The sequence below is a fragment of the Micromys minutus genome (genome assembly GCF_963924665.1).
Source record: "Micromys minutus genome assembly, chromosome: X".
Classification (NCBI taxonomy): domain Eukaryota; kingdom Metazoa; phylum Chordata; class Mammalia; order Rodentia; family Muridae; genus Micromys; species Micromys minutus.
The window spans coordinates 41,770,858-41,784,951 of record NC_137970.1 but is presented as its reverse complement, the minus strand read 5'-3'; the positions used below and the strand labels follow the sequence as shown (position 1 = coordinate 41,784,951).

The 14,094-nt window shown below is 39.4% G+C and overlaps 1 protein-coding gene across 5 annotated transcripts in view; it reads left to right on the top strand.

The window, feature by feature from the left end:
- Window positions 1-14,094, top strand: part of ARHGEF9 (Cdc42 guanine nucleotide exchange factor 9) — a 93,557-nt gene that overhangs the window by 55,462 nt on the left and 24,001 nt on the right. For all 5 annotated transcript variants that reach the window (XM_080909526.1, XM_080909524.1, XM_080909528.1 and 2 more), the window contains exon 4: window positions 1,372-1,551. In XM_080909526.1, the coding sequence (XP_080765652.1) occupies window positions 1,372-1,551 (180 nt within the window). The remainder of the gene's footprint in view (window positions 1-1,371; window positions 1,552-14,094) is intronic.

Below are 14,094 nucleotides of genomic sequence, written 5' to 3'. Positions count from 1 at the left end.
TATTCCTTATCCTTTCAAACAGGAAGAAGGGACATAATCATTAATTATTTTCTGAATTGACTGACATCTTAGGGAGTGTGCTATTAGGCTGAATATTTTTTGTCATCATGTGTTAAGGGTTTCTCATCAGGCAATGAATTTCTTTTGTCAGTTGAAACTTTATCATTGAAATTCTGTAAGAATTTGTCTTTATGTGTTTCAGATAAATCTAATTACTCTTGGGTTTACTATCTAAGATCATCTTTCCTGGACTTAGATAGCAATGAATTTTTTAAAAGAATGGCTTGGAGCCAGATATAGTGGCCTATTGTGATATATTGAGGCCTTGTGGATCTGAAGCAGAATTATGAGCTCAAGGCCAGCTTGGGCTACATAGCCCTTTTCTCAGAATACTAAGAAAATAATGGTTTCATTTTCTCAATTCCTTTTTCTCTTTCAGTGCTTTTTGTGCTCTGACCTCAATTGCTAGATTCCTGTACAAACATTTTTATTTTAGTAATTTTTCTTTTGATGGAGCCATTCATGTCTTTGGTATTCTATTTCTTATCATCAACAACAACAAAGACTCCTTTGGGTACCTAGAAATTGAACCTAGGTCTTGTGTATTCTAGGCAAATGTTTTGCAACTGAGTTATATCTTCATTTTCTCCTACAAGTCTTAATATAATTAATGCTGATTATAATCTAGGTTCTGGGAAATTATCCTTTGACTGACAGTTATTTTCCTCATACAAACATGAAGACTTACTATTGTAGTGGCTTCCTTCACTAGAGCCCTATATCCACTTATGAAAACTGAAAATAAGAATTACCTGTCTACTACATCTGTGCAGGGAGGCCTAGGCCTAGCCCCTGTATGTTCTTTGGTTGGTGGTTCAGTCTCTGAGAGCCCCATGAGTCCAGGTTAGTTGATTCTGTTGGTCTTCCTGTGGAGTTCCTGTCCTTTTCAGGGCTGTAATCCTTCCTCCTCTTCTTCCAATATGTGTAGCTTGGTTTTCTTGTGGGTCCTAAACAACTGGAATGGGGGATATCCTTAAATCTGTTGTCTGTACAAGAGGTGTGCTCTCCTAACTGGGCTGCATTGTCTGGCCTAAGTGGGAGAGGAAAGTGCACAACCTGAAAGAGTTGATATGCCCAGGTGGAAGAAATACCCAGGGGGTCCCACACCTGCTCAGAGGAGAAGGGTTGGGGAGGGAGAAGGGGAAGGATTGTGGGAGGGGGTGACTGGGAGGGGGCAGTGAGGGGGATGTAAAGTGAATATGTAAAAAAAAAAAAGAAGAATTAGCTGCCTACTTAATGGAACTGAAATGATGCACTCATAGGAAGCAATAAGAGGGACATCCTCACCCTAAGCTTTCCCTTTGTCTGCAGGGCTACCTGAAGCAGTGCCGAAAGAGAAGGGACATGTTCAGTGATGAGCAGCTGAAAGTCATCTTTGGAAACATTGAAGACATCTACAGATTTCAGATGGGCTTCGTGAGAGACCTGGAGAAGCAGTACAACAATGACGACCCACACCTCAGCGAGATAGGACCTTGCTTCTTAGAGCATGTGAGCAGCTCACTTTGTTCAGTTTTCAAAAAATGAATATTAGGAAACAACAGAAGGGCGTGTGAACTGGTTCTAGTCAGCTATGAAGGACTAAGATGGAGCATGAGTTCTTACATGATTCTGCTTTTTAATCCTTCATCTTTAAGTTAGGAAGATTGATACCTTGTTCGGGATTACTTTTCTTGGCTCTTATACTCTTTTCTCCCCAACCTTTTGAGAAGTTATCAAAAGAATTTTTTAAACTTTTCTTTCCCATTCTATTGAGTTCAGCTTCTGAGACCCAATATTTGGGGAGGAATTCAACACATCCACTGAATAATTGGAGGAATAAGAGAGAGTGTATAGTTCTTAAGAAAGTAGTTCCTGAAAGGTATTGCAGGATCAGAACTAGAATATGAGAAGTGGCAAGTTTAATGAAAGGAGGCATGGGCTTAAACAAACCAGTGAAACTTTGGGACCCGAGCCTGACGTTACTCACTAACTCCAGCACCGCCCATTAGCCTATTTTAAGTTCAGTAGCCTTCATAAGAGATGGATTATATGGTACTCTTTGTATGGCATGTTCCAAAATTGCAGATTTTCAGAAGGAAAGCGGATATTTGATATAAACCACGTTGTTTACGCTAACTGGACATGATGTGCTATTGTAACTGTGGCATCATAGAGATCCCTCTTGATAATTACGTTCTCCAGTGTTTGTGAAGGGCAAACATTTCAAGTTGACTTTTCTAAGTATGGCATTCTCAGGCCTGAGGTGATAACTCTTTCTGAACAGCCATCTCAGATAGCATTTGAGTAATTTTATAAATATTGAACATTCTCATGACCTAGTAGCTTTAATGCTAAAATTATAGACAAGAAACAATTTCACTACCTACTGTCAACATTCACACTTGGACTAGAGGAAGCCTTTGCCATCCCTCTGAGCCTCATCTGGGGGAAGCCTTTGCCACTCCCATGGGTATGAGGCATTGGAGATCTTGACATGGTCATGCCCCCATCAAACAATACGTACAGGACTTCATTGGCTTCTCACCTCACCCCATTTTTATGTGTTCAGTGTTGACCTTCATGATTAGTTCAGAGGGAGCTTGCTGCAGTTCTTAACACCGGACTTTAAAGATGATGAAAAAGGAAGAACCTAACAGCTTTTCTCCAACAGAAACAGAATCTTTTCCCACGTTAAAGAGATTGAAACCTCAAATTATGTCAAGATTTGTACAGGAAACCAATCTGATCAAAAGCATTTTGCTTTTCTAGGATGTGCTGACATAACTGGGCCACATCTATGCTCTTATTTTTGTGGGTACAAGCACACAGGAGGTGGATCCAAATTAATTCCTAATTATCCTGTCAAAAACCTCAAGGCTGTATGTAACCTACCTTGAACAGAGCCCATTGAAAATCCAGTTGATTAGAAGAATAACCACCCAAATGGAAGAACTTATTAGTATAAGCTATGGCTTCTTCCTAACTGCTTTTATCTGCATGGACATGTCAGAATTGATAGCTGTTGCATTATTTGGATCAAGCTGTTCAAAAATCTGAGTAACATTTATATTTACTTAATTATTTATTTTTAATTTTTTGTTTATAATATAATTACCTCATTTGTTTACAGTGTAATTACCTCATTACCCCATCTTCTTTCCTCCTTCAAACCCCCTCCATATCTCTTTCGTCTCATCTATGGTCTCTTTTTTATTATTATTATAATATATATATTTCTAATTACATAAAGGTGACATGCTAGTCTGTACATTATTTGTATGTATGTTTTTAGGGCTAGCCCTTTGGCAATAGATAACTAATTAATATGCTCTTCCCTGGGAAAGACTGTCTCCGGGTCTCCACATTCCTTGGTCTCTTCTAGTTCTTTGAGTAATGTTGAGGCCTAGTAAGCTTTGTACATTACCATGTTTACTGGCATCATATTGGTTCAGCTCATGCTTAGGCTGCCATGCTGGTAAGACTCTATGGGTACCGCTTCTGGTATTTCTAAGAAACAAAAATTTCACAGCAAACTCCAGGTCCTCTGTCTTTTACACTATTTACACCCCTGGTTCTGCAATGAAATCTGAGCCTTAGATACAGAAGTTGTATTATGGATGTATATGTTGAGAACAAAGTCTACAACTCTACATTTTATTGCTTTTATTTTGAAATTTTCATTTAAAATATTTCTGTATATTTTTTATTTTATTTCTATTTATTTTTTATTGAATACTTTCTTTACATACACCTCAAATATTATCCCCTTTCCTGGTCTTCCCTCTGGAATCCCCCTATCCCATCTCCCCTCCCTCTATGAGAGTGTTCCCCCACTCACTACTCCCTCCTATTTCTCTCACCTGGCATTCCCTTACACTGGAGTATTGAGCCTTCACAGGGCCAAGGACCTCTCTTCTCCTTGAAGCCAGTTACATGGGTTCTCTGGTTGGTGGCTTAGTCTCTGAGAGCTCTTCAGGGGGTCTGCATGGTTGATATTTTTGTTCATCCTGTGGTCCTGAAAACCCCTTCAGCCCCTTCAGTCCCTTTTCTAAGGGATCCTATTCTCAGTCCAATGGTTGGTTGAGAACATCCAACTCAATTTTCAGTCTCTGGCAGAGCCTCTCAGGAGACAGCTATATCAGGCTTCTGTCAGCATGTTCTTCTTGGCATCTATAATATTGTCTGGGTTTGGTGACTGTATGTGGGATAGATTCCTGGGTGGGGCAGTCTCTGAATGGCCTTTCCTTCAATCTCTGCTCCAAACTTTGTCTCTGTATTTTCTTCCGAGAATATTTTGTTTCCCCTTTTAAGAAGGACTGAAACATCCACTCTTTGGTCTTCCAACGTTTTGAGTTTCATGTGGTCTCTGGATTGTATCTTGGGTATTCCAAGCTTTGGGGCTAATATCCACTTATCAGAGAGTGTATACCATATGTGGTTTTTGTGATTGGGTTACCTCACTCAGGATGATACTATCTAGTTCCATCCATTTGCCAAAGAATTTCATAAAGTCATTGTTTTAATAGCTAAGTAGTACTTCATTGTGTAAATGTACCACAATTTCTGTATCCATTCCTCTGTTGAAGGACATCTGGATTCTTTCCAGCTTCTGGCTATTACAAACAAGGCTGTTATGAACATAGTGGTGTATGTGTCATTATTATATGTTGGAGCATCTTTGGTGTATATGCCCAGGAATGGTATAGCTGGGTCCTCAACTAGTACTATGTCCAATTTTCTGAAGAACCTCCAGACTGATTTCCAGAGTAGTTGTATCAGTTTACAACCCCACCAACAGTGGAGGAGTGTTCCTCTTTCTCCACATCCTCGCCAGCATCTGCTGTCACTTGAGTTTTTGATCCTAGCCATTCTGACTAGTGTGAGGTGGAATCTCAAGGTTGTTTTCATTTCCCTGATGACTAAGGATGTTGAGCATCTCTTTAGGTACTTCTCAGCCATTCGATATTCCTCAGTTGAGAACTCTTTGTTTAGCTCTGTCCTCCATTTTTTTATTTTTATTTTTTTAAAGATTTATTTATTTATTATATATAAGTACATTGTTGCTGTCTTCAGACACACCAGAAGAGGGCATCAGATCTCATTACAGATGGTTGTGAGCCACCATGTGGTTGCTGGGATTTGAATTCAGGATGTTTGGAAGAGCAGTTAGTGCTCTTAACCACTGAGTCATCTCTTCAGCCCCTCCCCCATTTTTAATAGGATTATTTGATTCTCTGGAATCTAACTTCTTGAGTTCTTTGTATATATTGGATATTAGCCCTCTATCAGATGTAGGAGATTGGTAAAGATCCTTTCCCATTCTGTTGATTGCTGAGTTAGGGAAATGCAAATAAAAACAGCTCTGAGATTTTATTATACTCCAATCAGAGTGGTAAAGATCAACAGAACTGGTGACAAATGCTGAAAGAAATGTGTGGAAAAGAGAAGCCTTAGTCATTGTTGATGAGATTGAAAACTGGTCCATCCACTTTGGTAATCAGCATTCCTTCCTGGTTTCTGCCTCAGTTCTTTCCCCCAGATTCCTGGCTGTATTTCCCGTTCTTTCTTTTCTAGTATTGGAGAAATGTTTTAAGATGAGTTCTAAGTTGAAATAAATCTGTCTTAGTCAGGGTTTGTATTCCTACACAAAACATCATGACCAAGAAGCAAGATGGGGAGGAAAGGGCTTATTCAGCTTACACTTCCATATCGCTGTTCATCACCAGAGGAAGTCAGGACTGGAACTCAAGTAGTCAGGAAGCAGGAGCTGATGCAGAGGCCATGGAGGGATGTTACTTACTGGCTTGCTTCCCCTAGTTTGCTCAGCCTGCTTTCTTATAGAACCCAGGTCTACCAGCCCAGGAATGGCACCACCCACAATGGGCTGCCCCCCCAGCCCCCCACCCCCGATCACTAGTTGAGAAAATGCCTTACAGCTGGATCTCATGGAGGCATTTCCTCAACTGAGGCTCCTTTCTCTGTGATAACTCCAGCTTGTGTCAAGTTGATGCAAAACCAGCCAGTACAAAATCCTTTTTCCCCAAGTTGCTTTTGGTCATACTGTTTATCACATCAATAGAAATCATAACAAAGAGTGTATGTATGTTTAAAACTCTTAAAATATTTTAAAATGTTAAAGATATATGTCCTCTTTTTGTACACTATGAACATACAGTGACAGTCAAATAGCAACCAAGCACTCTTTAAATGCCAACAATGTTAGGAAGTAAGGGAACTCATAGTACTGCAAGCCCCACGATACTGATTACTGTGTTCATTGAGTGGATAGGATGAGAGTAATACTAGTGAATGTCATTGGATTGATAGAACACATGTGAAGGAGAGGAATGTAAAAAGAAGGAGTCAACAGCAGGGACAACGGAAATGAGGTAATTCTGAATAATGGTAGACTGAAAAGATAAGAGTAAAGGAATGCAGTCAGATGGTTTCAAACATTCCCAGCTCTCAAGAACAGAGACAGAGACCTCACAGACTAGGACACTGTATTTTATGAAAGCCTAGTAAAAGGCTTTATCAAATGGAAGGAATAAGAAGAGGTAGAAAAACAAGAGACGAATGCAACAAAAATGTGACAGTGGGATGGAAGGAGGGAGAGTGGGAAACTCAGAAGGGAAGAGGAGAGTTTGGGAAAGAGGAAAAGATGAGAGGTAGAGATAAGAAGGAAAGGGAGGGATAAGGAGACGGAGAGGGGAGAAATGGGGGAAAGGTGAGGAAGATGGGAGAGCAGAACTGGCCTGCTAAAATCATTAGGAACTCTGTGAAGGACACAGGCTGGATGGGAAAGTCTCTTCCCTGTTTCCTCTCTTCAGTCTCAACTCACAGTGTGCTATTCATGGATTCCAGATTCCTCTTATACCCTGGGCAGTAACTGTGAACCCAATTTACAGATGGTGGTCTTGTTAGTGGACATTCCTTGATGGATTGGGTTACAATAGATAGTGGTCACCTTTCTGAGGTTTTTTAGTAGCCCATTTGACAGTAGTGACCCTCCTCTGAGCAGTTGGATTCTGTATCTGTACTCTCCTGCGGACTCTGGTTCTGTCCATATTTCTTCATCGATTAGGAGAGGCAGGAGGATCATCAACCCAACTGTTAATGTATTGTATTTTCCAATTGGATTGGGGTTTTTGTTGTTGTGGTTGTTGATGATGATTTTTTTATTGAATACTTTTACTTACATTTCAAATATTATCCCCTTTCCGGGTTTCCCCTCCAAAATCCCCCTATCCCATCCCCTCTCCCTCTGCCTCTATGAGAGTGCTCACTCACCCACCCACCCACTCCCTCTGACCTCCCGACCCTGGCATTTTCCTACACTGGGGCATCAAGCCTCCAACTGAATTGTTTAAAATACTCTGAGTACAATCCCAATCGGGTAGATATCACTGGTGGAAGACAATGCTAGTGGTTTGCCTGAAAGGCCATTTTTAGATGTGCATAATGGCAGAGACACTGTTTTTTTTTTTTTTTTTTTTTTTCTTTCAAAGTCACAAGACTTTGGGTGAGTAAAACTAAGTTGTTTTAATAGGGTTTACATTTGTTTTGAGAACTTGGTTGTACGTGGCAATAAGTCTGGAACAGGGGGTATGTTGGATTATCATGGACCCATGCTTGGTAGTTATTCGGAGTCACTGAGATAGAACATTCAAGGGAGCTGTAGCTGAAATAACTATAGGAAATAGAGTATCTTAGGAAACTGTAACATGTGAAAGCTTGGTTGCTAGGCTGGAATGCCTCGAGGAGCAGGAGTTCAGACAGTACAGACACCCACCTAGAAGGGAGAAACTTTGTAAACTAAGGACCTGGATAATATTAAAGCTACAGTCCTTTGGTTAGGATAACTGTGCCAGCAATTGGTTAGCTCTATTTAGGAAATTAACTTAGTTCCAAGAGAACAAGAAGAGATAGAGTTTATCATATACCCAGAGAATGCAAAGGCAAAAAGAAAATGCCTGATGCAAACAAACTAAACCCTCTGGAGTCTTCATTGATAAAGGCTGGAGTCAGGTTGCTCCTACGTTAACAGTGAGTTAATGCAGAGAAAGAGGAACATTCCTCCACTGTTGGTGGGGTTGTAAGCTGGTACAACCTTTCTGGAAATCAGTTTGGCACTTCCTCAGAAAATTGGATATAGTACTACCTGAGGACTCAACTATACCACTTTTGGGCATATATCCAAAAGATGCCCCACCATGCCACAGGGGCACATGTTCCACTATGTTTATAGCAGCCTTGTTTGTAATAGCCAGAATCTGGAAACAATCCTTTTCATTTCTTTAGTATGTTTTTGTTCTAGATGCAGAGACTTGAAATGTAGTTCTAGTTAGATTGGGAATCACTATGTAGACTACCCTAGGCTGGAACAAAGATCTATCTGCTTCTGTCTCTCCAGTTCTGGAATTAAAGTTGTATGCCACCATACCAAGCTGAAATATATATATATGCCTCTTAAAAGTAGTTTATCCAAGTAGAGACATTGAAGGCATGAGTCAGCTGCTGCATATAGCAATATTTTACAATATACACATCTCTCCCCTTCCCAATGATATCAGACTGATGTTCAACCTGGGGTCTGAGTAGGGATCCCAACTAAAAGCAACCATGACCTTTAGAACAGAAAAGGGGAAGTTTCTTGGTACAGGTCTGAAATAGGCACATCTCAAAGCTTAAACATTCAAGGGATGGTCCCCTCTAGGACACTGTGTACCATAAAAGCAAAGACAGCCATAGAAGCTGGACTCGTATGCCTAAGACTACCAAAGGGTTGTGCTCAGCCAGACAGCATTTAGCTCACAGAAAATCAAGAATGTGATAGATATATTGCAATAGGAAGGGTTTAACAGGGAATTGCAAATCAACCAGAAGGCTAGAGAGCTGCCTAGGTCAGCAGTCAGGTAGAAAGCTTGAACAAGAGGGGTCATACCCTGAGATAGCTAAGATGCCAAATAGCTGTCAGATACCACAGCTCAGCAGTGAACAAAGCCTCACTTTGGTTGTCTGCCCCTACTACCTACTCCAACCCAGCTGAAATATTTTAATTCAATTTTTAATTAAAATATAGTTGCATCATTTCTTCCCTTCCCTGTCCTCTCTCCAAGTTCTTCCATGTTCCTTCTCTCCAACTCCTCCCATGCATCTTCCCAATTCAATTAATTTTGTTGTTACATATATAATTATAAAACTATATTAAAAACAGCATGCTAAAATTGGTTTAGTGTGGCTCATGTACTCATAGGGAGCTAGGACCCACATCTGATAGAGACCATGCAGTGTTTGTCTTCCTGTCTCTGGGTTACCTCATTCCACATTATCTTTTATAGTTTCATCCATTTACCTGAAAATTTTATGATTTCATTTTTCCTTAGAGTTGAATAATATTCAATAGTGTGCATATATCACCTTTATATTCTGCTTTCCTCAGTGAAGAACATAAAGGTTCTTTCCATTTCTTAGCTCTCATAGACAGAGCAACAGTGAACATGGCTGAGTAAGGATCTGTGGAGTAGGGTGTCACGTCCCTTAGACATGTGACAAGGAGTGGTAGAGCTGAGTTATAAGGCAGATTTCATTTAAGCTTTTTGAGGAACTTCCACTCAGATTTTCAGAGCTGGCTGGACAGGTTTAAGATAGCATCAACTGTGAATGTGGGCTCCTTTTATCCACATCCCCTCAAGCATTTCTTCTTGGTTGTTTTGTTTGCTTTTTCCATTCTTACTGGGCAAAGGTGAAATCTCAAAATTGTTTAGATTGCATTTCCCCTCTATTCTTTTTTTTGTTTGTTTGTTTCTTCTTTTGAGAACTGTGTTCACTTTTTGAATGGGCCTTTTCTTTCTTTCTTTCTTTCTTCCTTCCTTCCTTCCTTCCTTTCTTTTTTAGCTCTTTATATATCCTAGATACTAACCCTTTATCAGAGGTATAAACAGGCAATGATTCCCATTCTATGGGCTTCCTTTTCAGTCAGAGAGGCCTCTTTGTGATGCATTTATTGTGAGGAGCATGGTGTTTTTCTCTTCAAGTCCACATGTGCAGTTTATTATAATTATTGACTGGGATATGTTGAATTATCCCTGCATTTCCAAGATAAAGGTAACTTGGCCATAGTATAAAATCTTTTTGATATATGTCTATATTCATTTGCAATTATTTTATTGAGTATTTTAAAGTCTATGTTCATCAGGGATATTGCACTAAAGCTTCTTTTATTGTATTATCTTTATCTGGCTTGGGCTTCAGAATGATACTGGCTTTGTAGAAGGAAGTTGGGAGTGCTCCTGATATTTCTTGTCTTTTTCAAAACAATACTTAAAAAATAATTCAGTTTTAGTTTTCAATAGATACTTGCTACATAGTCATATCTACAGTGATAAATCCATAGTTCTGAGTTAGCAAGAAATTAGGTTTATAAAATGTTATAAGAAAAAAAGTACACATTATGCAGCATTTAAGAATAAAGCTGACTGAAGAGCTTTGACACATCTGTGGCAAGTTTTAAAAAGAACATTAATCAAAACACAATATCAATATATACCTGTTCTATAACCTCAAAATCTTAATATACGCCTATTCCAGAACATCAGTCTAGTCATTGTAAGTTTCCTCATTGCTACTCCCTCCAGTTTCCACCTCTAAAGTAAACCCTGATTATAGAACAGTAAACCCTTTATGGAAACCCTTGGTATCATCCATTAAAATTCTGGTTGTTGCTGGGCACGTGGTACACACCTCTAATCCCAGAACTTGGGAAACAGAGGAAGGTGGATCTCTGAGTTCTGAGGCTAGCCTGGTCTACAGATTGAGTTGTAGAATAGCCATGGCTACATAGAGAAGAAAACCCTGTCTCGAAACACTCCTCTCCACTTTCCCCCAGTTTTTTTCTTTCCTTTCTTTCTTTCTTTTTATTTTTTGGTTGTCTTAACAAAGGAGTGCTAATGCTACCAAACATCTGACACCGGCCAGACCCCTACAACAAGATGGCTCAGGTTCAGCAATGGTAGTGCCAAAAGTTTTCTCAACTCTTTAAATAGAACTCACTCGCAGCTTATGAGTAATCTTTTTCACTATGATTGTAAACAGATTTTGCTGAATAGCTAATACTTTATAGTGTCAGACCTTGGAACCTCCCCTTGAGTTGGATCTCAATTTGGGCTGGTCACTGAGCCTCCTTTCGCCCAGTCTCTTCTCACACTTTTGTCCCTGCAGTTCTTTTAGACAGGAACAATTCTGGGTGAGAGTTTTTGACTGCGGGATGGCAACCCAGTCCCTTCACTCGATGCCCTGTCTTTCTACTGGCGGTAGACTGTACAAGTTCCCACTCCCCACTGTTGGACATTTCATCTAATGTCCCCCTGACATTATTACTGATGCTATGGTGTGCTTACACTCAGGAGCCTAGCATGGCTGTCCTCTGAGAGGCCCAACAAACAGCTAAAAGATTCAGATTCAGATACTTATACCCAACCAATGGACAGAAGCCAGGAACCCCCGTAGTTGAATTAGGAGAAGGCTGAAGAAGCTGAGGAGGAGGGCGGTCCCATGGAAAGGCCATCAGTCTCAACTGACCTGGAACTCCCCCCCCCAGATCTCTCAGACCCTGAGCCACCAATCAGGTAGCATACACCAGCTGATATGAGGTCCCCTACACATACATATACAGCAGAAGATTGCTGGGTCTGGTCTCGGTCAGAGAAGATGTCCCTAACCCTTGAGAGACTTGAGGTCCCAGGGAGTGAGGAGGTGGGGCTGCTCCCTTGGAGATGTCAATGTGGGAGGAATGGGATTGGGAGCTGTCCGAGGGTGGACCAGGAGAGTGATAATGACTGGACTGTAAAGAAAAGATTAAAGATAATAACAGAAGAGAAAGAGGAGGAAGAAGAAGAACAACAACAACAAACCAAACCAACCAACCCAAAAAAAGAAAAAAAAAAAGAAAAAAAAAACCCGTAATACTTTAAGGATTGGCTGTAGATCTTTGAATGTCTGGTCTAATTCCCCTGTGAATCTATCTGGCTCTAGGACTATTTGTAGCTGGAAGACTTTTTATTTCTTTTTCAATCTTCTCCTTTGTTACATATCTGCTTAGGTTGTTGATCTCTTCTTGGTGGATTGGCTTAATCTAGAAATTGGTGTCTTTCTTTTAGGTTTTCCGTTTTCATGAAATACAAGGTTTTGGTTTTTGTTTTTGATATTGCCCTATATTATTCTGAATTTGTTGTGTCTGTTGTAATGTTTCCCTGTTCCATTCTCATTTTATTAATTTGGATCATTGATTTGGGGGGGGGGGCAAGAGTCTCTTAATTTTATTTTCTCAAACAACCTTAATTTTGTTGATTCTTTGTATTTTTTCTAATTTATTAATTTGTGCTGTGGTTTTTATTATTGTTGCATGCTTTTCTGGCTTTCAAAGTTTTCCTTAAAACCTCAGTTGTTATTCTGATGTGTTTTCCTTTTGATATGACAACTGTTTTGAATATTTTTTGTTCTGTACACTTAGTATTAACTATTAATTATTAACTATTATTATTAATTATTAATTAACTATTGCAGACCATGGGGATTTTCTTTTATGTTTTTGTCTATTTGATGCTTTGTGTACTTCTTAGATTTGTAAGGGTATGGTTTTCATTAGTATAGGGAAGTTTTCTTCTAAAGTATTTTTCCTTTCTCATTTATTCTTAAAATTCATTGAGAGGTATCTGTATGTTAGTAGCAGGAATAACTAGTCCTGTTTTAACACTTACAGGCTGAAGATGTTTCAGTCATTGGTGGTCTGACTAGCTCAAGGCACTTGATGTAGGATCAAACTAGGTTAGGGGTTTGGGGAGGGTGTGTGGTGGGAACATCAGGCAAACTAACTGGTCTAGGCCCTAGAGAGGCTAATTCTTACATTTTTAAAGATATAAAAATGTTCTTTTGTAGAATGTTGACTTAGCTATTTATTTTACATTTTGGACAAATTCTAGTTGTTCTCAAGATCAGCGAGTAATGAGGTTTTCTCTTGATCACAGGCCCCTTGTCACAATAAGTACCTTACGTGTAATTATTCAGCTTCAATTATGACTCCTGACATTTGGTTTTACAACAGAAATCAGACATACATGACAAAAATATGTTTGGGAAGAAAGGTAGTCCCCATGCCTTTAGTTGTTTATTAAATGTCTTGGCCATTTTAGTTGCTTCTTTTGGTGCTCAGGTAGGTGAACTTTATCAGAAAATCTACTGAATGCCTCCTCAGCTTGTATCCCCAATGCAAATATTTCTATCTGTTTGCCCTTGGCCATTGTTATCCACAGTATCTGGTTTGTTGTAGTGGCTTTATGACTATTATTAGTGTTGTTTACTAGCCCTGAGATCGTCTGCTTGATTTTTAATACTACAGCAATCAACTGGCCATTCTTATCTCTGTGCAATGCGTGTATACACACAATCATTGTATGAGCATATGAGATATCTCTAGAGCACAACAATTTCATTCTTCCCTCGGGATCCATAGTCTATATGCTTTCTTTCTGTATTTCTTCAGATAGCTATGTGGTTCTGTGAATTTCTCCTTCAAATTTAATATTATAAAATGTTGTTGGAACTCTGTACATCTCTGTACAGAGATAATGGCTCCCATGGCTTCCATTATCTCCCTCTTCCTCTAAAATTTGTGATCACTTAATTTTTGTTACATCATATAGAAATATATATCAATATGCATATATGTACATTTGTATATGCAATCTACTGAGTTCATTGAGTGTGGCTCATGTGTATATATGTTTAGGGATAATCCTTTGAAATTAGACAACCTATGCAGGAGTTTATTCTTAGAAGGAGATCAGGCATTGAGCATGGGAAGCTCTTTATCTAGGGGTAGGTCCAAAGTAGAATTGTCTTGTCACCTGGTATTGTCATTATGCTGGTCTTTTTCAACCATGTTAACATCTCATGAGCACACTTTCTTTGTTCCATCTAAGGGATGCTATGTAGTAGCAGATGTCCTGGGCCTCTGGCCTTTATGGTTAATAATTTCATCAGAAAAAAAAATTC